At 34.2% G+C, this 27846-nt stretch overlaps 2 protein-coding genes across 2 annotated transcripts; both read right to left on the bottom strand.

Moving 5' to 3' along the window:
- Positions 1-4912: 4912 nt before the first annotated feature.
- On the bottom strand, positions 4913-13173 carry LOC135649839 (probable arabinosyltransferase ARAD1). Its single transcript, XM_065168716.1, has 3 exons — positions 11603-13173; positions 9840-10205; positions 4913-5437 (listed from the first exon to the last, which is right to left on the bottom strand). Exons 1-3 carry the CDS (start codon positions 12470-12472, stop codon positions 5249-5251), a joined length of 1425 nt encoding a protein of 474 aa, XP_065024788.1. The 5' UTR covers positions 12473-13173; the 3' UTR covers positions 4913-5248.
- Positions 13174-13572: 399 nt separating this feature from the next.
- Positions 13573-14206, bottom strand: LOC103998464 (uncharacterized). The gene is made up of 2 exons (XM_009419944.3): positions 13975-14206; positions 13573-13873 (listed from the first exon to the last, which is right to left on the bottom strand). Exons 1-2 carry the CDS (start codon positions 14134-14136, stop codon positions 13754-13756), a joined length of 282 nt encoding a protein of 93 aa, XP_009418219.2. The 5' UTR covers positions 14137-14206; the 3' UTR covers positions 13573-13753.
- Between the last annotated feature and the right edge of the window lie 13640 nt (positions 14207-27846).

Raw genomic sequence — 27846 nt, forward strand, 5'->3', positions numbered from 1 at the left:
TATACTTCAACTAAACCTGCTACTTAGGACATGCATTTGCGACGCACGTGGTTATTTAAGACTTAGGTGGGTCGATTTAGTTTAAGTTAGAAATATAAGATAATCTAATTTTTTTTCTTTATTGGTTTGAGCTTGTTAATTGATTAAATCATACTAGTTTGATCGATTCAATTTGTTTCAGGATGATTCCAGACTAACTTGACTTGTTCAAACCTACTTGACTTAGTTAAAATAAATTAAATCTAAATTAGATCGGTGTATGATGATTTTAGATTGGCTTTGAGGTCGATTCTGTTATATTCTTATTGAATTGAGTTTGGTTTAAGTCAATTGAGTTATTCTAATTATGGTTATGGTTGATTGAGAACTATTAAGAGATTAATGTCTTATATTTTTATGATTTGATGGACTTAAAATATTATCTAAATGTGTAATTTGAAAATAATTACTCGCTTTCTACTATTTTCTTTAGATTAAATTTATGATATTAATGTGATTGTTATCATATAGTATATATGACTATACTAATAGTCTATATTGAAAGTGCAACCTATGAAAAGAGCTACAAAACTATCATATTGTGGAACCATGAATGGACGCAATCTAGCATATAATATATCAAGTATAGCTTCTCATAATATTTTTCTATACTATTTCTTGAATGCATGTATGAATGAATAAATATAAATAGATGATTATGGTTATATATATATATATATATATATATATATATATATATATATATATATATATATATATATATATATATATATATATATATATATATATATATATTTGTATCTGACTATTATGTATGCTGAGGCATGATTTTATTTACTGTATAAGATTTATCATTATTTTTCTAATACATACCTTTTATAATAAATTGATATATTTTATATTAAATTATTGATATTTTTATATATTTTATGAATATTGAAGATTATCTTTATGAGTTTTCGGATGATTACTGATATATTTTTATCTAATATTTATTTTTAGAGTAACCTGGTACTTTGTAATAGATTTAAGATTTAAGTATACGAGATCTTTCATCGTTTATTGCTCAGTAGATATAATTTATTTTTTATAAAAAAATATTTAGTTTTGTAAAGATAAGGATTTGATTTTAAAGATAATTTGTTGATATTTTTTTAAAATGTTGGTGGGATGTGACATCAAAGATGGAATTCATATTTTTTGAAAAGATATATTGATAGCTCTATTCAATACTCAACTAAACATCTTAGATGAAATAATTTTTCTAACAAGCCTACAGTCATCATTCCCAAGAACTCAGTCTATATAAAATGTTCAAAGCATGACAAGTTCGGATGCAGCAATAGAAGAGATGTACCTATAAATATTTGTATACCATTAGAGATTTTTTTTTTATTTTAAAGGGATAAACTTATAATTAAGTATATTAATATTATAAAAAAATATTAAAACAATGCTAATATAAATTTTATTTGCTAAGTAGATATCAAGATAAGAATTTAATTGATTTAGGATGCCTACTTTAGATAAGATTATAATAAGTCTTATTATGTTTAAAATATCATGACTCACTATAACTAGAGGTGTGGTCTCCTCTTATGGAACTCCAAGTGGGATTAAGGGGAGCAGCTGGACTACAAAGTATTGGTTGAGGGTTTATAATCAGGTTTCTTTAATAAATTTTTTTATATTTTAAATTATTCTGATTTGTGTTCCTCTCATTTTGGAGCCTGGTTCTCAACAAAGTTTTCCCAGACCATGCGTTCTTATTCTCCAATCGTAATGAAGGTTCATGGCTCTGATCCATTTCAAATGAGTATATAAACAAGTCTTTGTTTTGACCCTTTCCTGAAATCAAATATTTCTAGCCACCAAGCAATCAACAGATTGCTGCATTAGTTGTATACAAACGGTGAACCTCATACCTATAGGCTGAAGAATTGTATTGTGTAAGTGGTTATGTTCTCATTCATTATGGTGTCATCTATTGATACATATAGAGGGATTATTTCCCTATAAATTATGTGCATGAACTAAGGTAATTGATTCTTGAATCATTGATTGAAAATCCTAATGTATTAACATTATAATCATTTATCAATCATTTGTATCCATCTGTTTCTATTAGGGATTCTTGATTTGCTTTAATCAATTATCCTTTATTATGCCCGTTGAAGACTGAGCTTCCATTATGGATGTTGATCTTGTAATGATGTGAGCGCAATACCTTACAAGCAAGTGACTTTGTGAGAGAGCTTATTAATTGATCAAATATATGGATATGGGATATTCATACAATAATAGAATACTAGATTGGAGTATAGATAGATAGCACCGACATTGTCTTAGTAAATTATTGGAGAGTGAAGGGTGACACCAAGTTCATGAAGGAAGTTAGTGATCCAATTAAGTTCTATAATAACATGATACTCAACTTTCGTGGTAGAGCATGTAACTATTTTTTAAATTTCTTAGAGCTCCAACTAATAGAGTTTGTACCAAGAACTACAATATACGTCAATTAAGATGTTCAATGATTCCTGTTTATTTTGTGTTAACAAAGGTATGAAGATGAGAGGATAATTCTTTTTGAAAGAAAAGACCATGATTGAGAGTTCTTTTGAGATATCATAAGTTCACTTTAGACTAATGAATAAAAGAGAGTTGATGCATGAACTAGACAATTTATTGACATTAAATAAAATGTATAAACGAGTAAGAAATAAGTACTATAGAGAGTCAAGTATTTATTTATATTGTGTGAAATCTATAGTAAGATTATCATCATATAATTTAAGTGATACAGTGAAAAAAAGTGGATATTATATTAAGCTTTTGTCAAGATCGACATACTTTTGTTGTATATCTCACTTTATTATAGAGTTGACAAATGACTCTTCACTAATTATTGATGTTGTGAAGACGTCGGGACTCTTAGTAGTTATATTGATTATAGGGGTTGAAGTGATTTCTTCTGTTGTCTAGGTTGAAGTTATCATCATAATTAGAGAATTAATAGTATTGTAAATGATTGTAGCTTTGTGGGTTACCTATATGTCCGTAATTTATTTAATCATTTATTAAAATTTTTATTACTTTAGTTGCTCTTACCTTTGGACTTTTGGTTGAATATGGTTGTAATTATAATTTTGTCTTCATTTCTTTCTCATTTCAAATATGCTTCTTGATCAAATAACTTATCGTAGAGTTCTTCAAATGATAATGGTGAATTGTAGGTTCGAATTGTGATTGCCAACTCCTTATATTCATCTCATAGGTTATTAAGAGTGTGAAGAATAACTTTTTCATTATTAAGAGGATTATATCTTCCTCTTGGGTTATAGCATTCTAGAGTGTGCGAGCAATTGGCAAAAGTGATATGTGGCTTGGACTATGTGTTTACTATAGTGCTATAAAAAAGATTAGTAATACTATGAAGTCAGTAGTTAAGGCTTGAATATCTTATTATATAAAATGATCTTATAATAGTTATAATTTATAATCAAGATTTATCATTGAAGTTGTTCTTTTTGTGTTTGGATCTTTTTTATGGACAGTTTAGAGAGTCATTGAAATAACCCAATAAATTATATCCAAAAGAAAGATTTGATGAATTATGCTTGACAAAACAGCCATCAAAACTAGAGAGGTTGAAGAAGAGGTCATGCTGTAGACTTTGAATGGGGCGTTAGTTTAGTTGGATGCAGCGCTATCTGTTCCCGAAAGCGGGAGAGAAAGAAGCAGTCGCCGAGCACCGTTGGATCTGATCAGAAGACCACAACCAGATGAGTGTTTGTTGTCCGTTGGATCATGTCAGATCAGAAGATCGTTGCCAAGAGTGTTTGCTGTTCGCCGAGTCGAGAAAGTCGCTGCAAAGGCGAGGTAGGCAATCAAGTTTGGGGGAACCCTTCCCGAAAGCAGGCGCTGCAACAGCTGTGTGCTGGTGCTGCAGATTTAATGTCGTAGGGTAGAAAAGAGCAGAACATTGTAAGAGGAGATCGCCGGAGATGGGACGAGGCCGGAGGCGGCAGATCAGATCAGCATCGTCAGAGGACTGATCAGATCAGTGAGGTGGAGTAGATCTGCTGCAGAGCAGATTACGTAGAGGAATCGTACATCTTCGTCTTCGGTGCAAGCGCAAGCACCGGATCAGATCGAAGGCGTCCACTGCAATGTGAGGAGGAGGCGTAGCTGAGATGACGCAGTGGCTGCATTGTTGTTGCTGCAGCAACAGCAACAGCAGTAGGTGAGAAGAGGAAGTTGTGATGTGCAGATCAGCTTACCTCTCGATTGCACGGGAGTTGCTGTCACCGGGGCAGGGAATTGCTGAAGCTGGGACAGATCAACGAGGATTGCAGAGGGAAAAGCAGTAAGACTTTGATACCATGAAAAATCATATTATGTAATTGGTTATATTCTTATTCATTGTGATATCCTCTCTCTCTCTCTCTCTCTCTATATATATATATATATATATATATATATATATATATATATATATAAAGAGAGAGAGGAGGGATATAGTTTTCATAAATTATGTACCTGAATTCAAAGAATTGATCCTTAATCATAAATCGTTTAGGGGATCACATATTGAATTTGAAATTCAATCATTTATCAATAATTTAAATCCTTATTTGCTTCTGTTAAGATCATTTTCTAAGATGATCTAATAATGTGCTGAGTACAATTCCTACTTGAAAATGCCAGCATATGATACTGAAAATATGACAACTCGCGAATATCTAGAATTTGCATCTTGTGATTTTTGAGGAGATAGACAAACTTAGCTGCTACCAACAAAGGTAAGATGGATCAAACACGAGAAGCATTACCAGTTTCCGAGCCTTCGAGTATGCAGTTCCATTTCATTTCATCCAATGAACAAAAACTTGGCCGAGACACATTGATCTACACATTTATATACATATATTAGGTCAAGGAAAAAGTATAAAACTGCAACAGAAAATGTTATTTCCAAGAGGGCCTAGAAGGAAACTTTGGTTGGTTCCACATACTTGCAGACCGTTCATCGACTCATACTGGAAACAAAGGGAAATGCTTCGACGTATTATAAGGCACAAATAATGAAAGAATTAACTTTAACAACAAAAAACAATATTTCTCCCTGAATAAAAGTAGTCAGACACACGTACAGTCACTTGGTATCAAACTGAAATTTCGTCTTCCGATCTGAAATAAATCTCCTGCCGTGCTTTGAGGTGTTGAGCCTTCTAATCTTCTGGACTCATTTTCTGATACTGATAGTCCCATTCTGTTTGGAACATATACAAGAACAGTCGGGATCATGGCCTCTCTGGACAAGACGTTTGTCACGGTTGATCATCAGTTTTATTAGAGGAACTTTTGAAGAAACTTGACGCCATATCTCATTTACAGTTCCATTTGGATCTTCATATTCAAAGTAACATTTCACCTGAAAAAAAAAATTGTCTGGTGATTAAATCTGAAACAAATATACTACCTCAAAAGTAAATATCAGTTGACTTCTACAATTATTCGATCCTATTTCAACCTTTATTTTTTTATGTTAATCTAATTGTTTTATAATATGACTAATGCCATGATAGACCTGGCCGACTCTAATGCATAAGGGATGTTTAACAGCTCACAAGCATCACCATTAAATGCATAATAGTGTTCGTTCAGAACAAGATGACAAAAGCAATCTCAACTTTAGAAAGAATATGAGGTGTGATCATCAATTACAACTTCAAAATCATGGGACATGATAGTGAGGATTTTAAGGAAAACTGATGCCTAAGATCTATTTCATAAGTAAATATTTTATTAAAGACTTTATGGACTGTTTTATAAGAAGCAAGCTCTCTATATTTAGTCATTGACCTCCCCAAAACTCACATTGGTGGAAGTGCAGTGTGTTGAATTTTCATTACTTGCAAATTAAGTACACCCCTTTTTTATTAGAAACAGTTGAATTTTCACCTAGAAACACTATGCCTTTCTTTTTTTATAAACATCAGTATAATCGTTATTGAAAATCCTACTTGATATGTGTTGAATTTTTTCAATATTTGAAGTGCCAAAGGAAATAAAGTAAAATGTTTAATTAAATCTCCTCTAATCTAGCAACAGATTAGCTCTACTAAGGATTCTAATAAGAGTGTAAAAAGAAGGGTAATAAGTTTTCATTAAAGGGGAATTCAATGGGAGAATTACGTATCCTAATGTTTCAATTTATGTGAAAGAAAGAGGCTGCAGCCTACACATCACAAAATAGCAAATCCTTACCTTACTGAACAAAAAATACAATAGGATATCGGACTGGACAGGGATCAATATGTATATCATTAAATGATCTGTATACTGAACCAATCTCACTAGACAAATTCAGTGTAATTAAGTATGGAAAAGCCAACCAGAAAGTACTTAAAAACAAATATAAAAAGCTAGCTCACGAATGATATGGTAAAAATTGTAAATGGGCTACCTCAAGAATAATTTGGTAAAAAAAGACAGTACTTTGTAAGCTGTGACAAAGAGCATTGATTATGAGTTCTAGAAAGACATTTTTGTGCATTTTCCTGATCACATACAAAGGTAATGTTCATTATTTTCAAAACACCTATCATATTCAAAAACCAAAAGTAATATTATATTAAAACAAAATTAAGTTGTTTATGATCCTTTCTCCAAATATTTTTCAGCACTTGTCTTAGCTTGGTCATCATTGATATTTCTAGGATTGAAACCATTTTAGTTTTGAGAAGACTGGTGCCACACATTAATTCTGTCTTTTTATCCTCCCATAGCTTCATGTTTGTTTTTAGTATCCAAATAGTAAGTGCAATGCTGCATGTACCCTTTGCCTGTGTATATGGTATATACATAGATGAGTAAATTTCCTCATCTTAAACCTTTTATCACAATTCCACAACTCAATAGATCAGCATCTAATCCTATCCTAATAGCTTTAATCTTTATGGGATGTCTAACATGTAATTCTATTCCCATGTTATTGTTTCTCCTTCCTATTTTGTTCCTTTTTGTACTATTTTGTTCCTTGTAGTTGTATTATGTAATTATCCTTTGATAATTATATCCATGAATTAAATTTCCTTATCTGAATATATTTCCGCATTCCAAGTCAAAAATCTGAGCCAATACTCAGACCAACTTCTTCATCCTCACCATTTGAAATGGTTCATGAATATTTGCACTATTGCCACTGCATCTAGGTGCAGATAAGATGGTTTTCTTCCCACGAAATCCTTTTCAGCACTAACCTTTTTGTTATGGAAGCATTCACATGATAAGATATTTTTCTTCAATTTGTGTTTGAAAAAGATTTATATATGAAGTATGAAAGGATCAGTAATGGCATGGGGGAAGATACTATTTTAATGAAGTACTGTTATTCTTTAATATTAGAGGGGCTGGATCAAGCTACATCAAAAGATACTTACGTTATTTTTTTGCATTTTAAAGCACTGGTCCAAATTTACATCTACTCACCCAGAAAGCCCAACCTCAACCATATCCCAACAAAACCAACAAAAAAAGAAAAAAAAAACCTTTTCAACCTTATAGATAAATTTAACAAGGTCTATTTCTGAAATAGAACTTACTAATCTTGTAAGACTATTACTATTACTGTAGTAGTCATCCTTTCTACGTCACTCTGGTTGACAATACTGATGTACAACATCATGTTGGTTAGATAGGTTAGATAGTCTTGCAAGAAATTTCCTTCGAGATATGATTTTGTATGTGATAATTAAGGTGTAGCAAAAAATTTAAAGATACATAGGGCAGTCATGTATGATGAGAACTTTACACTGCACAAAAATAGCATCTGAATTAGTCCACATTAGAGACTTCGGAGGAGAGGAAAGACCAAAGAAGTTTTAATGTATAATGGCGATTTAGAATATAACAAACCTTAACCATTCAGACACACAGACTTAACAAAAATATGGCAAAATAGATTCACATAGCCAATCGTAAGCAGATACTATTGTGCTTTTTGTCATCTTCAGCAGCAAATAATTATTTCAAGCTAGACCAATAATGGCATATACCCAAAAATACAAGACTGCATAATTTAATAAGAAGTGAACAGAAAAACAGTCAAAAGAATACAGTTTAGCAACTAATGTGACATCCACCACAACTAGCAGAGAGAGATATTATTAAATTAAAAATAGATATTCATAGATTTTAGATTCTACATACACTTCTATAGACCACTTAACCATATAACAGTTTAGCAACCTTGTTTAGAATGTAACTGTATCAACTATCATCACAATTTTGTGTTAAAAGGAAAAGTCCTTATAGAAGCTTTGCTGGATGACCAGTTTAGAGCATTTAGATGATGATCAAGAAACTACAACAGATAAAAGTAAGTTTTCTGGATTCTATGATTTCCTACAAAATAAAATGTGGTAAAAATAGTTCTCTGTGGAATATTTGCCCTGCAACTAAATGAACCTGTAGAAAATTTGAGTGGAAAGTATCTCCGGCTACAAGAGAAAAGCAACTAATTGATGAACCGTCAATCAATTTACTTTTGACTTTCAAATACATGCATCTAATTCAAAAGCATTATAAATCTATAAAGCATTTGAGTCAGTATTTGATTGAAAACAAAGTAGGGAAATAGAGAGAAAGAGAGGAGAAAAGAAAGAAAAATAAGTGTGAGATAAGAGAGGAGAATAAGAGACTAAAAGAGAAAAAATGTATTTTTTTTCATTCAAATCTGAAGTGATTTATCCATTGACAAGAGTAATGATTCCTAGGGGTTTAGGAGTTAAGAAGCCTTGATATAATCAGTGAAAGTCATGATTCCCAAGAGTAATCTTGAAAGTTGTATGCTTTTTAGAAATCCAAAATATGACTTCTAGGATACTTAAATAGGAAATAATTGCACTTAATACAAAATGAGTCCCTAGGTTAGATCCTAAAAAAACCAAAAGACTTTTCAATTTTCAACAAAGCTCTTAAAATTTCTAGGCCAACTAATTGATAACTTTTTATTGATTTCTTTATCTAGAATAAACATTTCTGAAATCCTTTATAAAGCTAGATGGTTCTCCATCAAATGCTTTCTTACCTTACTCATCCATGGCCATATGAGAAAGCATTCTTGACAAAACAACTTTTGCTCCAAGGCTGGGAGAAGAACATTCAACCTCAAGTGAAAACAAGTTGTCCTGGCGAACCATATGGTCAAGTGATCAAGTTCATAATCATAAGGCCCTCCCATTAAGCTGGTCATCTCATGTAGGAATTCTAAGCCAAATAAAAAAAAGGATGATCCTAAGTACGATTTGAGAGGGAACAGAAGTCCCAAGGTTCAATGCTGTCGTGATCATGATCGAAAAACCTAAAAAGTACATGTTTCTACCTATCTTTAGGTGGATTAGCACCAAACGTACCCCCATCTTATGTTGATCATGAAAAGTAAATAATAATTCAAGACCTCACATTTATGCACACAAGAAAAGAACAACAGGATATGGAGTTCTTGCATGAAATCTTAAGCTTAAATGAAGTCAAACTGCCTTAATTGTGAAATCGAAGAGGCAAGAATACCATATCAACTGAAACACAAGCAAAAGTTCTATATCAACTTACCTATGATTATCTCTATAACAAAATATAAAGATATATACTAAAATATATAGTGTCTATCTAGGTAAAATATATACTAAAATGACAAATTTGAATCATTGTGAATTCCAGTGTTTTCGATAAACCAACAGCAGTAAATGGAGTTCTACCTATGATTATCTTTATAACAAAATATAATTGCATAAAATGATGAACTTTGGAACCAGAACAATAATCCCTACCATTTTAAGTTCTTGCTGATATTGCAAAATCCTCTCATTGCTGACTTTCCTGATCTTTGAAACTAGGTATCCTGGCTTCACTGCACTAATAGTATCTACAAATATCGCAATCTTCTTGTAGTTTATAACATCTTCAAAAGGTAACTCGATGTAGTCACTTACTATCACCGGGATGCATAAACTAACAATTGCATCAAATAACCTGCAAGCTGAAGGGGTATCTCCTGCAGGATGTAAGCAGAACTTAGATGAGTGCATCCCTTGTGTTGCCATGCGTCTACTCTCCCTGGACTGTGTTCCATGTTTTATGACAACATCCTTCTCATCTTCAAGTATTTGGAAAAGAGTATCACGTACTTTTCCACCCTATTAAGGAGAACGGATAGACTGAGGCATCTTCATTATAGCAAACGAAAGAATAAATTCTTACATGCAGTGGAAACAACATCCTTACCTAATGCTTACAGATGGCGCTGCCCTTAATAGGCCTAGATTAAAAGAAAGAATACATGATTGTATATGAACAAGGAGACCATTAATATAAATGAATAAACAAAAATAATAACTTTTTAATGGTGAAAAATTGGCTTTCGTTCGTCTTGTTTCAATTGTGTTGCTTCATTTGCATAATGCATATGTGTCCAGGCTCAAAGTAATATGAATTGTTGTATTGTGATAATATCTCGAAAAGATAGGCCCAAAACAAATTTTACATGCCACAACATCAGTAATTATTTCCGTGCAATTTAACATTATATTTATATCATCACAAGGCAGATAGTTGAAGAAAAACATGCAGATTGAGGATATTGCCAGAAACAAAAATATTAAAAACAGTCATGCTTCTTATACTGTAATGTCTAAAGCAGCACCTAAAAATCCATAGATAAGATTATAAGTCATCAATTTTGTGCCCACCTCATCTCATACAAAGAAGGATATGGGAGAAGGACGTATCACTTTGAATCATCTACTTTTACTGACAAAAACACAATGAATTCATTGAACAAATTCGTTCATGGTCACCAATAAAAATCTACACATGAATACAAAGGTGATCACAACAATCATTAAGAAAAAATAGGGTGTTCGGTGGACAAGGCTCCAACCACTATACTCTATAGTGGTCTGGAGAGGGATAAAGTACCAATCTAATTTTTGAAGTAGAACAAGTCATAATGACCATTAACATGGAGCTTTAATTGTGATTCAGAAATGAGTGCACTTGACAAACTAGTTAGAGAAATCACTTGGTTAAGCATTTGAAAGGAATATATATGTTGTAGAAAACATGTATCTGTAAACAGTCATTTCATATATCAGGAAGCAATGATATAAACACTAGTGCCTTTCAGAATTAAACCTTTTTTTTTTTTTGAGATTTTTGTATTTAAAGGCAAATTCAAGAACCAAAATATGGAATGTTTTTGTTGACATTTTTTTTGTTTATACCATCATTCATGAGACATCTTGAAGAAAAACCTTCCAAATTTTTTGAAAAACAAAATCTAGAAAACCCACAACACTTGGGACGCTTGAGAATCTGGATCATCTATTTTAACCAATAAAATCCCTCTTTCCAACATTAGAAGTGTGGTATGAATTATGAGTACCATCTATGCAAACAAAACCTGTCACTTATTAGCTAGTCTACTTAAATCCAGATATGAGTTCCTTTCAAATAAGAATGATCGTTGGGCACGGTGATCAAAATTCCACTAAGGAAAGAAAGAAAGAAGAAGCAAGTAAAGAAATAGTTATACCTCCTTCCGGTACCGGTTTCCCATGAAAAAAAGAAGCGAATGCCGGCCTTCTACCCCAACGTCCCTCTTGTAGGAGTTGATACGGTGAGAATACGGCAATATAACATCTTTAATAAGCGATGCCTGATCGGCCCTGAGCCTCCCGAAGTCCGACACCAGGAGCACCGCATTCCTCACCCGATCTATCACCCTGTAGAGCGCATTCGGATCCTGGCACGCGATCACATGATCCCTCCCCCTGTTACGCCTCCAGTATTCCTGCCCTTCGAGCCACTCCACCAGCTCCTCCTGCGTCCCCTCGTCGCTGTACGCCATAGAGCCGCCGCCGCCGCCGCCCGGTATGTCACTGCCGCCGGGACGGATCGGGTTGACGACAAGGCTGAGTGAGGAGAAGAAGGGCACGTAGAAGAGGTCTGCTTCGTCGGGGTCGAGGGTGAGCCGGAGGGGTGAGTTAGGGGACCGGGCAGTGGGGGGACGGGCGAGATCGGATAGGAGCCACCACTCGGCGGAGTGCTGGTGACCGGGATATCGGATGTCGGCGTCGTTGGCGGGGACCGGGGAGCCGCGGGCGCGGAGGTAGCTACGGACGACGCCGTAGGTGAACTTGGAGGGGAGGCCGTAGAGGTAAATCTTGGGAGCCGAAGGAGGAGAAGGAGAAAGGCCGATGGCAGCGGAGGGGGAGGGGGAGGGGGAGGGAGTCAGCAGGGTGTGGAAAAGGGCGTAGAGGAAGAGGAGAGAGAGAAAGGCGGTGGCGAGGGTGGGCTTGAGGAGGGACCGGCGAGCCATCTTTAGGGTTAGGGCTATGGTAGGGGAAGGAGGTGGGGATGAGGAGGAAGGCTTGGGTTTTCTTGGCTTGGTTCGGTCGGACATCGGTGGCTCACTCCTCTGCGGCACCGGGGGATGCAGCCGAAGAGACGCGGACCACCGCCGGGGAAAAGGCCGCTTTTGCCCCCAGAAGAAAGGAATCGACAGTTGGGTTTCGAACCCTCTCGGAACCTGGATTTTACACTTAACCCTCCTCGATTTCGTCGGCCTCCTCCCTGCACGATACCCTCCACCCGGACTCGAGGATTAAAAATCCGGTTCTTGATGTCAACCCGCTTCGTAATAGGTCTCATCATCAGGATGCTAATTTTACATCTCGGACCCGTTCGGATTGGATCGGATTTGATCAACAACTAGGAGTGAAAAATGACACAGTAGTAGTAGTAGGTATCGAGGGAGGAGGATTTTTTTGTGTGTTACTCGAATACTAACGTATTCGTCATATCACTGACACACACATCAGCGCTCCTATGTCGTCGATATATCATATCCATAAACCACATCGATAAGAATATAGTTTCTATATAATAAAGATCATAATGTGCTACGGCACCTCCGTAAGGTCGAGCTCGATCCATTCTCTCGTTGTTCAAAAGAGTATAATGACAAACCTCGTCAATCTGGCAAGTGTTTAGTCATTTCCTTCTTACTGCATACCTACTTTGCTTCCACGATTGCTCCCGATCAAGCAAAATTACACCACCTGTCTGCATAACAGGGAGGATCCTCTCTGACAACAAATCATAAGTCTCCTAGCATCACATAAAATATTATCTCCATACGAAGAAGCAAAGGAGAGATGGTCACATGACGATAAACCAAGCATATGGAAAAGGAAAAACTCTCCTCCTTAATCTTTCTCTTTATGAAGCTCATGAATCTCCATTATTAACATCTGCGAAGCATTTTCTAACTTGAGCTTTAGAGGAAAATTAGATGACTCTTTTTTTTTATTTTTTTATTTAGGAGCTTTCCCTCCCTCGATTAATTCATGAAGTTGCACCTGAGTTGTAGTTGGTCGTACCTCCCTTAAACCTACAACATACTTTACTACTGGGGAGATCAATGTGGAACGAATTAATACAGGTTCAAGAATTTTGAGAGTATTTGCCTGGTATCTTCCTCATCCCATTTCTCCAGTATGATGGTTCCAATCCACGGCCTGAATTAATTTCATTTGCATGAGAACAACACAAATATATAACTACAGATAGAATTTATCTAGCATAGATCAAGGTGGATAAATAAGCAGACGATGAAGGAGGCCGAGGAGTAGGCTAGCTAACAACAAAGAACTGACGACTGATTGATCGATCGATCGATCGATCATTTCCTGGCTTCTTTCTCGGCTTTTCTTCGAGCCCTCCGCTCCCTGGTGCTGGCGGACGACCTGAACCCGCCCACGCTTTCTTTCTCCTCGGAGTCCTCCAACTCTCTGAAAGATTTCTGCCGACAATCAACATAGAGACATTTACTGCCAGGAAAAAACCGAAAGGTAGGAAGGAAGCAGGCTGAAAGAGATGGCTAAGGTTAGCTTCAGCGCGCACCTCCCGCAGCTCCATGAAGCTCACGGCGTAGAAGGTTACAGCAGCAACTGCCGCTATTCCCAGAACAGGAAGAGCGATCTGCGCGGCACCCTCCATTTGTGTTCTTCTTCTTTCTTCGTTTATTCTCAATCTCGGCTCTGCTCTTCGGTCGCTGATGACCATCCAGTGGTGTGGGAGTTGTGCTCCGTTTCTTATCTCTTCATCCAGTGGGCCGGCCTGCCTTTAATCAAACTGACAAGAAATCTAAAGACCAATTTTGTTTCTTTTACTATATATCCCAAAATAAGGATCCAGCACCAATGCATCACAAGATTTGGCAAAGGAATTGAAGGAGAGAAATCGTACCAATACTTAGAATACGGTAGATTGAGATTTAAATATGAAGAGGGCAATGATTGTCAATCTACGAAATGCTTTGATCAATCTAAAATTCTTTGAACTAAATTTGAGAACATATTTGAAATGTGAATATATATTTCAAATAAAAAATTAATATTTAGTAATATTTTTTCAAATGACATCTAGCTTGGATGATGTAATTCAACATTTGAGGGATGTTGATATGATTTTTTTTTTTAATTCTTAAAGTACTTATAACATTATCTAAAGTTATAAGATCGCAAAAATAATTCATGAGAAAACAACATGATTTTATTTTCTATAAGGTTAAATTTTATTATTTATTTTTAGAGATTATTTTATATTTTATTTATATTATATATTTGGGCCATAAATTTTTTTTATAAGATTTCATACGTTCATTTATTTTATTAAAAATATAAATTTATCATAAAATATTCAATGAACTCTTGAAATATAATTTTATCAAACAATGCTTACATCAATACATATTAAAAATATATTTTTCATCTATTATTTACCTAACACGTAATGCATTTCATGACCGTACATTTACTTAAACCTTTTTTCTCCATTCACATATTAAGAATATAAATACACTGTCAAAAGTTATTGAAATTGGACTCCATGTATGTGATTGTAAATATTGATTAGACTTATAGATTGAGAATTCAAAATCTCATATGATATATTCTAAAAATACTAATTAACTAGTTAGTAAAAACTTTCTCAATCGTCATATGTTCCTAAAGTCATAATTGACCATCACCATTTATTCTTTTGTAAAAAAAATATTATATTCATAAGAAAACTTAAATTTTATCAATGCTCTCACACTTTCCAACCTAAAAATTAACTCATTGTTAATTGTCTATAGTTGTTTTAACCAATTTTATTTTAAAAACCATTTCATGTAATTTAATACATGATTTAATTTTGTGACCACTAAGACTCTTAATAAGCCCAATCAGTTAAGGTTGTACAGTACTCTAAGAGTATGGGATGATGTGAAACTAACTTTCCATTTTTATCAGTTTCTATATAATTTTGTATTCTATATTTTCTTTAAATTTTTATATAAATATTCATATGTGATTTTTTTTCTAAACTTTTGTTTAATTTTTAATTAATAATTTTTAATCGATTGAATCTCGAATTTTGATGATGAAATCAATTGTAAATTGTTTGATCTAATCTATATGTTGAGAAAAGTGTACAGGATTAACTACCATATCAATAAGGCATGAAGCAAGTGTTGTACCGAAGTCAAGATCGAGACTTCATCGGGAGTTCAAAGAGTTCGACGGAAGTCCAGACATTCGTCGGAAGTTCTGCTAGAACTGACCGAGAAGTCCAGGAGTTTGCTAAAAAAGCTCATCGAAACTCACCAAAAAGATCGTTGTAAAGTCCAGGAGCTTGCCGAGAGTCCATCGAAACATTGTTGAGAGATCGTTGGAAGTTCACTGGAAGATCATCGGAAGCTCGTCGGAAGAACAATTGACATACCGGAACAAGAATGCTTTGTTAAATATCTTAGTTATTGTAGTTAGACCATAAGTTGAGTTAGGATTAGGAGGTAATCCCACTAACTCAGTTAGGGGTCAACTAGGCCTTTAATAAGGTTGAATTGGGCTGATTGAAAAAAAAAGCTTATTCAGCACTTGAAGTCACGATCGGCGATGGCATTGCTTGGTGACCCAGTCTCCCAAGTAGTCTAGGCGATGGTACCGCCCAAACTGAGTGGTGGTACCGACAACAGTTAATGCTACCAGCGATGGTACCACCCCTGTCAAACGGTGATACCGCTAGAGTTCGGTCTCCGAGCTCTGTCAGGAGATGGTACCACCCAGACTGGGCGGTGGTACCGTCTAGTGTTAGAGTGACAGGTGGTGGTACCGCTAATACTTGAAAATCCATGATGAGACACTTTTTAGCTCCAATTTTGAGGTCATTAGGGCCTATAAATACCCCACCATTTTTTGTATGAAAGGGCACGAAAGTGTTAACATAATCTTGAATTCTTGGGGTGTTAAAGTGTTATAAAAGTGAGAAGAGTTCTCCTCCTCCCTCTCTTAGCTTTGTAATCATCCAAGAAAAAGGAGTAAAGCTTGTAAGAGTTATCTCCTAAACCCATGAAAAGGAGAAAGCTCTGTAAAGAGGTGATTGGTCTTAGCCTGTTGAAGGAAGACCATTAGTGAATGTCGGTGATCTCGACGGAGGAGGAATCGGAAGTGGATGTAGGTCACAACGACCGAACCACTACAAAATCTAGTGTGTTCTTTCCTTACTGCAAATTCTCTTTACTGCATTCAACTTTACTACATTGCAAACTACCCAACCTCTTCTTCTCTACTTATTCAAAGTGAAATAAACGATTTGAGTTGAAATCGGTTTTTATCATACGAAGTTTCTCGAATCGATGTAATTTTTTTGCTGCACTAATTAACTCCTCCCTCTTAGTGTCACTCTTGATCCTAACAATTGGTATCAAAGCAAGGTCACTCTTGTTTGGTTTGAAACCCAAAAGAGATGTCATTTGCCAACAACCAAGATGGTCATTCAATTACACGTCCACCCATATTCAATGGGACGGATTACACATATTGGAAGACTAAAATGAGGATTTTTCTAATTTCAATAGATTTTGAGTTATAGAACGTTGTAGTAAACAGCTTTTAAAAGTCTTTTCTTCTAATGAGTAATTGGAATGAGTTGGAAAAGAAGACTTTCACTTTGAATGCCAATGCTATGAATGCCTTGTTTTGCGCTTTAGATAAAAACGAGTTCAATTAAGTGTCTATTTGTGAAATAACTTTTGATATTTGGTACACACTCAAAATCATTCACGAAGGCACTAGTAGAGTAAAAGAGTCAAAGATAAATCTTTTAGTTCATACTTATAAATTGTTTTAGATGAAGCCAAGCGAAACTATTGTCAACATGTACACCCGTTTTACGGATGTCATCAATAGTTTAAAAGCTCTTGGCAAATATTTTTTAAACTTTGAACTTGTTAATAAAATCTTGAGATTCCTTCCAAAGAATTGGACCCTAAAGTAATGGTCATTCAAGAGGTCAAGGATTTAAATAATTTTCCTCTCGAAGAACTTATCATGTCACTAATGACATACGAAATGACTTGCAACGCTCATGAAGAGCTTGAGAATAACCTTCTAAAAAATAAGAAGGATATAATACTAAGAACTCATGAAGACCACTTGAAAGAAATTTCAAGTGATGAGGATTTTGATGATGACTTGGCACTCTTGACAAGAAAGTTCAAAAAATTCATAAAAATGATTAAATTTAAAAATAACACTAAAAATAAAATCGATCTGAAGAAAGAATAAGTAATATGCTACGAATGCAAGAAGTCAGGATATTTCAAGAGCAAATATCCCTAAGCAAAGAAAAAGCAACCAAAGAAGAAGAATGCTCTTAAAGCAACATGGGATGACTTAAGTGCATCCGAAGAAGAGGAGGCAACCAACACCGAGCAAGTTGCTCACTACGCACTAATGGCTATCGGAGATGAGGTAAGTAGTTCATTAAATGCAACTTTATCTTTCGATGAGCTTTTAAGTGCTTTTCATGAATTGTTTGATGAATGTAGCACTTTGAGTAAAATGTATAGCTCTTTGAAAAAGAAGCATGCCATTTTAAATATTGAATTTGAAAAACTTAAGATTGATAATCCTTCTTTGCCTCCATGTACTAGGTATGAACACTTAAAGGCACTTAAGAAGGAAAACTTGCTACTCAAGAAAACTTTAAAAAAGTTTAAGGTTGGTAGCAAGTCTTTGAATATGATCCTTGCCAATAAGGGTCATATTCATAGAAGAGGCAAAATCAGATTTGTGAGTAGCTCTCACCAAAATCCGACCACCTTTGTTAAATGCCCTACCTTGCATGTATCACCTCACACCAAATGTAACTTTTGTTGCAAACCTAGACATGTTTCATACAAATATTCATTTAAGAGATATAGTCCACATAAATTAATTTGAGTTCCTAAAGGAACCTTAAATGACTCAATGCAACATGATAAGTTGTGTAGATTGATTTTTGAGGCACCCAAAGTCAAATGGATACCTAAAAATCATCTTTTTTTTATAGAAATGTTTACCATCACAAGCTAGGAGCAAGAGATGGTACCTTGATAGTAGATACTCAAGGCACATGACCGGAGATCCATCTTAATTCTCTAAGCTCACTAGCCTAGACGAAGGGTATGTCACCTTCGGAGACAATAACAAGGGTAAAATCATTGGCAAAAGAACCATAGGTGACAAATCTAACTTTTTAATTGAAGATGTATTGTTGGTTGATAGCTTAAAGCATAATCTTTTAAATATTAGTCAATTGTGTGATAAAGAATACATCGTTAGATTTGAATCCAATGCTTACATTATTGAAAAATCATACAAAGATACATCCATGATTGCCCTAAAATAAAATAATATATACACTATTGACATTGATGATCTTTGTAATGAAATGTGTTTTTCAGTTTTGAATGACGATGCTTGGCTTTGGCATAGGAGATTAGGTCATGCTAGCATGAAACTAATCTCTCAAATCTCATCCAAAGAACTTGTAAAAGGAATTCCTAACATTAAGTTTGTTAAAGATAATATGTGTGATGCATGTCAACTGGAAAAACAAATAAAAGGTAGTTTCAAATAAAAGAATCAAATAAGCATCTCTAAACCATTGCAATTGATCCATATGGATTTGTTTAGACCAATTGATACATCAAGTTTAGGAGGTAACAAATACGCCTTTGTCATTGTAGACGATTATAGTAGATACATTTGGACATACTTCTTGACATATAAAAGTGATTGCTTTAGGTATTTTTTAAAGTTTTGTAAACTTATTCAAAATGAAAAAGGCTTTATGATTTCATCAATTCTGAGTGATCATGGTAGCGAATTTTAAAATCATGATTTCCAAAATTTTTATGAATTTAATAGATACAATCATAATTTCTCCACCGTAAGAAATTCTCAACAAAATAGAGTAGTAGAAAGAAAAAATAGAAACTTACAAGAAATGACAAGAATCATGTTGAACAAACATAGCCTACCCAAATATTTTTGGGTCGAAGCCATTAATACGACATGCTGTATTATGAATAGGGTTCTAGTAAGGCCATTGCTATCCAAAACTCCTTATGAATTGTAGAATAATAAGAAGCCCAACGTTTCATATTTTAAAGTTTTCGGTTATAAATATTTTATTTAGAATGAAAAAGATGTCTTAGGAAAATTTGATACAAAATCTGATGAAAGAATTTTTCTTGACTATTCTTCTATTTCTAAAGTATTTCGTATCTTTAATAAAAGAACTTTGGTTATAGAAGAGTCTATATGTTGTCTTTAATGAAGTTTCTGAATTTAAGAAAAATAAGTTTGATGATGATCTTGATTTTGATGCTTTGAATTTAAATGAATCCTCTCCTTCAACTAACAACTTGGATGCATTTTTTTTTAAAATATCCTTACCCAAGGAATGGAAGTACGTAAATGCTCATCCTAAGGAGCTAATCATAGGAGACACATCAAAATTTTTTGTGCCAACGTTGCTCTTCTTTCTCAAATTGAACCTAAATACATTGACGGGACCTTGAAAGATGATTCATGAGTTATCACAATGCAAGAAGAGTTGAATCAATTTGAGAGAAATGAGATGTGAAAGCTTGTTCTTAGGCCAAATGACCTTTAGTTATTGGTACTAAATAAGTCTTTAGAAACAAGCAAGATGAACTTGGTATCATGGTTAAAAATAAGACTAGATTAGTAGCTAAGGGTTTCAACCGTAACATGTCAATTCTTAGGTCATGCACTTGTCTTTTGGTCTTCTAAGAAATAAAATACAGTTGCACTATCTACAACAGAAACCGAATACATAGCTGCTAATGCATGTTGTGCACAAGTTGTATGGATGAAAAATATATTAGAAGATTATAAAATTTATCTTAAGAATATTTTCATAAAATGTGATAACACAAGTGCAATATGTTTAACGAAAAATCCTATTCAATACTCTTGAACTAAACATATTTATATTAGGCATCACTTTATATGAGATCATGTTAATAATCATGATGTAATCTTAGACTTCATTGATACGAAATATTAATTAGCCGATATCTTTACAAAACCTTTAAGTGAAGAACAATTTGATTTTATTAGAACAGAATTAGGAATGTTAATTTGTCCGAATGCATGAATTTGATGTATATCTTTTCTGGACTTTCTCGATTCTTTAAAGCTTACATGAAATTATTTCATAAATAAGGCTTTCATGAAATCCAGAATATCAATCTACTTGGTATCAAATTTACTTCATACAAACTTAATGATTTTTTTTTTATACTTAGTCCCTTCACTCATAGAATTTATTGACAAATGCATCTTTTACATATTTCACTCTTGTGAATTTTTAATGAGAAACAGATTTGATTTATGAAGTTTTATTTATGAATTTTTTTTTTTCATGTGATGCTCCTCTCCCATGAATTCTTCTTTATTCTTCTCATAAATGATGAATTTTAGTGTGTGATGATTACTTGCAAGATTGGGGATTTGATTTCGTATGGATATCTTGATCCTTTTCATGAATCCTTTCTCTTTGTTAAAATTAAATCATGTTTTAATGAAAACTTATTTATTGTTTTTTACTTGATTCAAATCATTTCATAAATTTGGTTCTTAATGGATTCTCTCCTTACCTTCCTTCTTCTTCTTTATGCAAAGTTTTGATGACAAAGGGGGAGAAGTTGATGGAATCTATCTCTTTAATGTTGATAACTTTTGATGTTGAGAATTTTTGATGTTGTTGTGATTGCTTTAATGTTGATAACTTTTGATGTTGAGAACTTTTGAATGTTACGATGCAATATCGATTGGATAAACTAGTGTGAAAATTTGCTTGAATCATTACTACACTTGAATTATTGAATTGTTCTCCTTTTTGTTGATGACAAAGGGGGAGAAATGATACCAAAATATGGTAAATTAATGATAAATTAGCATTTTAAATGTGTGCAATATATCTTATCGTAAATGTTTATCATAAATACTTGTATGCTTTGAGAATGCTTGAAATATAATTCTTATATATTCTACGAATGCTTGAAATATAATTAGAATTATCAAATACATCATAACACATTGCAAATGCTTGAAACATATCAAAATGTATTTCATATGCATCATATGTTTCATAAATACTTAAAATGTTTCATGAATGCTTGATAAATATCTTTCATTATGATAAGGTATCATGAGCTTAACTTGCTATTTTACAAATGATATCTTGCCTCAAAATGATAAATTGTCATCTTTTAAAAAGAATTATCATCTTGCTAAATTTCATATTCGAAATTCGTATCATATTTGAAAATAATGATTGTCTATCATCATTGGAGTTGAAAATGGATGTCAAGTCTTGACATCATTTTTATAAATACGTGGCATCGTATTTTGAGATTGGTAAATCATGATGAGAATCATGATGTGCATATTGATAAGTTTAAATGAATTTAACTTATTGGTTTGATGCTTGAATTCAAAGGTCTTGAATTCAAGAATGTCTTTTCTCAAGTATGACGTATAGATGGGGGGAGTTAAGGTTAATGTCAGGAACGGGGTCGGCACTAAGAGTGGGGGTGAATTAGTGCAGCGGTAAAATCACGTCTTCAAAAACTTTCGTACGATAAAATATGTTTACGTTGAAAATCGATTTTGGAAACTTAACTTGAAAGCATACGGAAGAGCATAGTGGATGTAAAGCAAGTAAAAAGGTTTGCAGTTAAAGTAAATTACACAAAGGAAATGCAAACCAGAGAACACGCCAATTTATAGTGGTTCGTTCATCATGACCTACATCCACTCCGCTGATTTCTCTTCCGTTGAGGCCACCAACATCCACTATCAATCTTCCTTTAACAAGCTAAGATCAACCTCCTTTTTACACCACTCTTCTCCTTTTCACAAGTTTAGGAGTCAACCTTTACAAGCACTCACTCCTCTCTTATAGAATTCTAATACTTAGACTAGAGGAGGATTCTCACAAGAGATTTCTATAGTGTTTTTCTACTTTTAATCTCTTTGTGCTTGTATGTTTTAACCAGGGATGGGCATTTATAGGCTTCAAGTTGATTCAAACTTCGAGCCTAAAAACATCTCATCCCGGGTTTCCCGGGCATGGGCGGTACCACTGCCCAGTCTGGCGGTACCATTGCCTAGGATGTTGTGCTAGGCGGTACCACCACCTAGACTGACGGTACCACCGCCTAACACCCTACTAAGGGTGGTACAACTGCCTAGACTAGTGATACCATCGCCTAACATAGTCTCGAAGACTGTGCCACGATAGTGTCACTTCTTAGGACATTATTTGGGCATCTCATTGGGCCCAACACAGTCTTTACATGGGCTCAACTGACCCCTAATTGGGTTGGCTCAATTCTAATTCTAATTACGTGCTAACTACAAAATTTAAGATATTTTCTAAGCTAAACAAGTCCTTATGTCTTGGTTTCTTCCAATGAGATTCCGGCGAACTTCCAACGATCTCTCGGTAATGTTCCGGCGGACTCCCGACAAGCTCCTGGACTTCATGACGATCTTCTTGGCAAGTTTCGATGAGCTTCTCTAGCAAGTTCTGAGACTTTTCGGTTGGTTCCGACAGAACTTCTAATGAACGTCCGGACATTTGACGAACTCTCAAACTCCCAACGAAATCATGTCCTTGACTCCGGGACTTCATTTTGATTCATGCCTTACTATCATAGTTAATCTTGCACATATAAAACATACTTCGATATTGACAATTAATACTAAGCATTAATCATATTGTCCGGCATGTCATTGGTCCCTCGACGCTTCATCCGATTCTTCGACGCATCGTCCTCTCTTGCAGCCTATTACCCAATCAACCAGTTGACTCCGCAACTCCAATATCCTTGGCGCAATATCCGCTCTTCTTGGCTCGATGCCTGAATCCATGGTCGGAAGCCTTCTGTCGATACGTCAACCGATCCTCTGGCCCGACGTCCAATCTTCTGACATATTTTCCTCCGACACAACATGATTCTTCCTGCTTTAATTATCTAGTCCTGATCGAAGCATCCTACGTCACTCAAAACGTAGATTAAAAACATAAACACTTATTAATTGGTTTTATCATCAAAATCCGAGATTCAACATTCTCCCTCTTTTTTATAATGACAACCAATCGATGACGGAGTTAATATTAACTCATGGAGTTTAAATAAACTCCCCCTATTAATATACTATATTGATAGAATCTTGAATTCAAGCTGAATTCAAGTCATTGTAAATTTCATCTTGAATATTTACAATACGTCATCATGCATGACATCAATATACTTCTCCCCCTTCGTCATCAGCAAAAAGGAGAAATCCAACTATTCATATATTTGGAATAAGTTCAATACATTGCATCATAAATCTCCAGTTTTATAATCATGCAAGCTAGCAAAAATGTTTGAGTTTTGCAAGTTTGTAAATTTTGCTAGATATTTGAAGTTCAACATGTTTGTTTTGTAATGTTTAAGCTAGCAAGTGTTTGAAAAAGAAAGCAAGTTTTGCAACATACAAGCTAGCAATAATTTAAAGTTGTGCAAGTTTGCAAATTTACTTTTCTTTGCAATGTGTAAGATAGTATATTTTTACATCTTTTTGAGATTTCAAGCTAGCAATTCTTTGTGATGTTCAAGATAGTAATTTCTTTTCTTTTGAGAAGTGCGATTATTTTTGCTTCCTTTGCAAAAATGCAAGCTAAACAAAATGTTACATTATTTTACAACATGGAAGCTAACAATTTGAGATGTTCAAGAAGCAAGTTCTTTCTTCTCTTTTGAGAAGTGCAATTTTTGTTTTCTTCTTGAATTATGCGAGCTAGCATCTTTTATCTCCCCCTTTGTCATTATTAAAAAGAAGGAAAGACCCTTTATATCAATTTTCATATTATGACAAGGTAAAGTATTAATCCTTTTTCAATATGTATGTGCATCATCCTAGTTTTAAATTAAAACATGCACAATTTCAAAACTTTACATATCATCCTTACTCTATACATGATGCTAAAAATAAATCAAACATCATATCATACATGATACTCATAAGCTAGCAAATTTATATCATTTTAGAGCATCAAAATAATATCATGAGTGTTTTATGCATTCATATCATCACATGAAGAATGACAAGAAGAATTAGGTGATGAGATATACTTCAAGAATATAAGGAATTTTACATAATAAAATTCAAGTCATAAGCCTTAAAGGATGTTAAGTAGCATATCATGGTTAATTTGAATACATCCTTTTTAGTGAATACCAAGAAGAATCATAGTATGAAAAATCTTGATTCATAGAAAAATCTCATGTATCAAATGTCAAGAAATCAAAATGATGATTCATATAAAAAATATCACGATTTATATTCATGAGAAAAATCATCATTCATTTTCAACTCTTTCAATTTGTCAAATCAACATTTCTTATATATGCATGATACCAAAACATGGTTTCAAATGTTTAACATATAACATGCATAATTTCAAACCATTTTCAAGATCATCGAAGATAGCAAATATTTTGATTCTCATAAAAGATAGCTCAAGTAGAGAAATCAAAAAGAAAGTTCATGATTTGGTTGAAAAATTTTCATTCAAATCAAAATCAATTTTTGAGAGATTCAAAATGACTTAAACAACTTTATCAATCTCTTAGTGAAAAATTGATAAGCTAAAGAAAAAATTTTAAGGAGAAAGCTTTCCTCTTTTTAGTGTTTCAATTCATATGATTGATTTCATACATACATGTTCTTTATCTTTTTATGCCAAACAAAAATATGCATCATCATTTAAAATGAAAGTGCAAGATTTATCATAAAAATCATCAAGATAAAAAAATCATAAAAATCATCATGTATAACTTACTTTAAAATCTCATACATAGAATAAAATCATCAATCATGGTATTGAAACTTTTAATGTTTTCATCATTATGCATCATTAAATCATTAAGCATAATTTCATTAAACATGAAACATCTTCAATCAAAATCAAGAAATAATATGGAAATCGACATGATACACATTAATGCTTCTTAAAAACATTCATAGGATTTATCTTAAGCATTAGATTTAAGTCTAACATTTTGTTCCTTTATTTTATACAATTTTCATGATTATTTTCAAAGTTACTAGTATAATAAACATGATTCCTAATTTTTTACATTTTCATAACATTATTAAACATATAATTTTCAAGAAAAATAATTTTTCTAAACTAAATAAAAAAAATGCATCATGAAAAGCATCATGTAATTTTGAAATAAATTAAGGGAGTTTCGATTACCTCATCGTTAAAAGTTGTTAAGGCGTAGTTTACCACCTCGCCTTTGTTGATTTTCTCCTCGTCTTCAGATAAGCTTGATTCATCCCAATTTGTGTTCTTTTTCTTGCGTTCATAGCAAGTAGTTACGTTCTTTTTGTTCTTTAATTTTTGTTTCATGAACTTTTTAAATTTCATGAGTAGTTCATGTTCACCATCACTTGAGCTTATGCTCGAGTGGTCTTCGATTGTTCTAAGTCTGAAATCCTTCCTGTTCTTTGGAAGGTGGTTCTCAAGTTCTTTATGTGCATTGCACATTATTTCATAGGTTATTAGAGACTCGATAAGTTCTTTGATCAAAAAAGTATTTAAGTTTTTTTATTCTTGAATAGAGATTACTTTTGAATCCCAAGTTTTAAAAAGTGAGCGCAAAACTTTATTTATAAGTTCAAGATTCGAAAAACTTTTACCAAGAGCTTTTAAACTATTGACGACATCCATAAAACGGGTGTACATGTCAATAACGATTTCGCTTAGTTTCATTCAAAAAAGTTCAAAATCATGCAATAAAAGATTGATTTTTGAATCTTTAACTTTTTTAGTGCCTTCATGTGTGATTTAGAGAGTATGTCAAATTTCGAAAGCTGTTTCACACATAGAAATTCGATTAAACTTATTTTTATCTAAAGTACAAAATAAGATATTCATAGCCTTTATATTTAAAGAAAATGTCTTATTCTCCAAATCATTACATTGGTTCATTGGAAGAGAAGACCTTCTAAAATCAGATTCAACAATGTTCCATAAATCGAGATTCAATGAAAGCAAGAAAATTTTCATTTGAGTTTTCCAAAGTGTAGTCTGTCCCATTGAAAAAGCAAGGACGAATGAGAGAGTGACCCTCTTGAAAGCCGAAAAGAGTCATTTCTCTTTGGGTGTTAAACCAAATAAGAAAACGAGGCTCTAATACCAATTGTCAGGAATGAGGTCGGCACTAAGAAGGGAAGGGGGTGAATTAGTGCAGTGGTAAAATCACGTCTTCAAAAACTTTCATACGATAAAATCTATTTATGTTGAAAATCGATTTCAAAAACTTAACTTGAAAGCGTACGGAAGAGCATAGTAGATATAAAGCAAGTAAAGAGGTTTACAGTTAAAGTAAATTGCACAAAGGAAATGCAAACCAGAGAACACGTCAATTTATAGTGGTTCGGTCGTCGTGGCCTACATCCACTATCGATCTTCCTTTAATAAGTGAAGTTCAACCTCCTTCTTACACCCCTCTTCTCCTTTTCACAGGTTTAGGAGTCAACCTTTACAAGCACTCACTCCTCTCTTACAGAATTCTAACACTTGGACTTGATGAGGATTCTCACAAGAGATTTCTACAGTATTTTTCTACTTTTAAACTCTCTGTGCTTATATGTTTAAACCAGGGATGAGAGGGATATTTATAGGCTTTAAGTTGATTCAAACTTGGAGCCTAAAAACATCTCATCCCGGGTTTCCCAAGCATGGGCGGTACTACCGCCTATGCTGGATGGTACCACCGCTAATGTCAATCTGACACTGACATTGTACTAAGCGGTACCACCACCTAGTTTGGCTGTACCATCGCTTGAGATACTGTGTTAGGTGGTACCACTACCTAGACTAGCGGTACCACCGCCTGGCACCCTGCCAGGGGCGGTACAATCGCCCAGACTAGCAGTACTACCGCCTGACACTGTCTCGAAGACTATGCTACGACGGTGTCACTTCTTGGGACATTATTTGGGCCTCTCATTGGGCCCAACACAGTCCTTACATGGGCCCAACTGATCCCTAATTAGGTTGGCCCAATTCTAATCCCAATTACGTACTAACTATAAAATTTAAGACATTTCCAAAGCTAAATAAATCCCTATGCCTTGGTTTCTTCCGGCGAGCTTCCGACGATCTTCCGGCGAACTTCCGACGATCTCTCGACAATGTTCCGATGGACTCCCAGCAAGCTCCTGGACTTCACAACGATCTTCATGGTGAGTTTCGACGAGCTTCTCTGGCAAGCTCTGAGACTTCTCGGCTGGTTCTGACAGAACTTCCGATGAACGTCCGAACTTCCGACGAACGTCCGGACTTTCGATGAACTCTCGAACT

The sequence above is a fragment of the Musa acuminata genome, chromosome BXJ3-9 (assembly GCF_036884655.1).
Source record: "Musa acuminata AAA Group cultivar baxijiao chromosome BXJ3-9, Cavendish_Baxijiao_AAA, whole genome shotgun sequence".
NCBI classification, from domain to species: domain Eukaryota; kingdom Viridiplantae; phylum Streptophyta; class Magnoliopsida; order Zingiberales; family Musaceae; genus Musa; species Musa acuminata.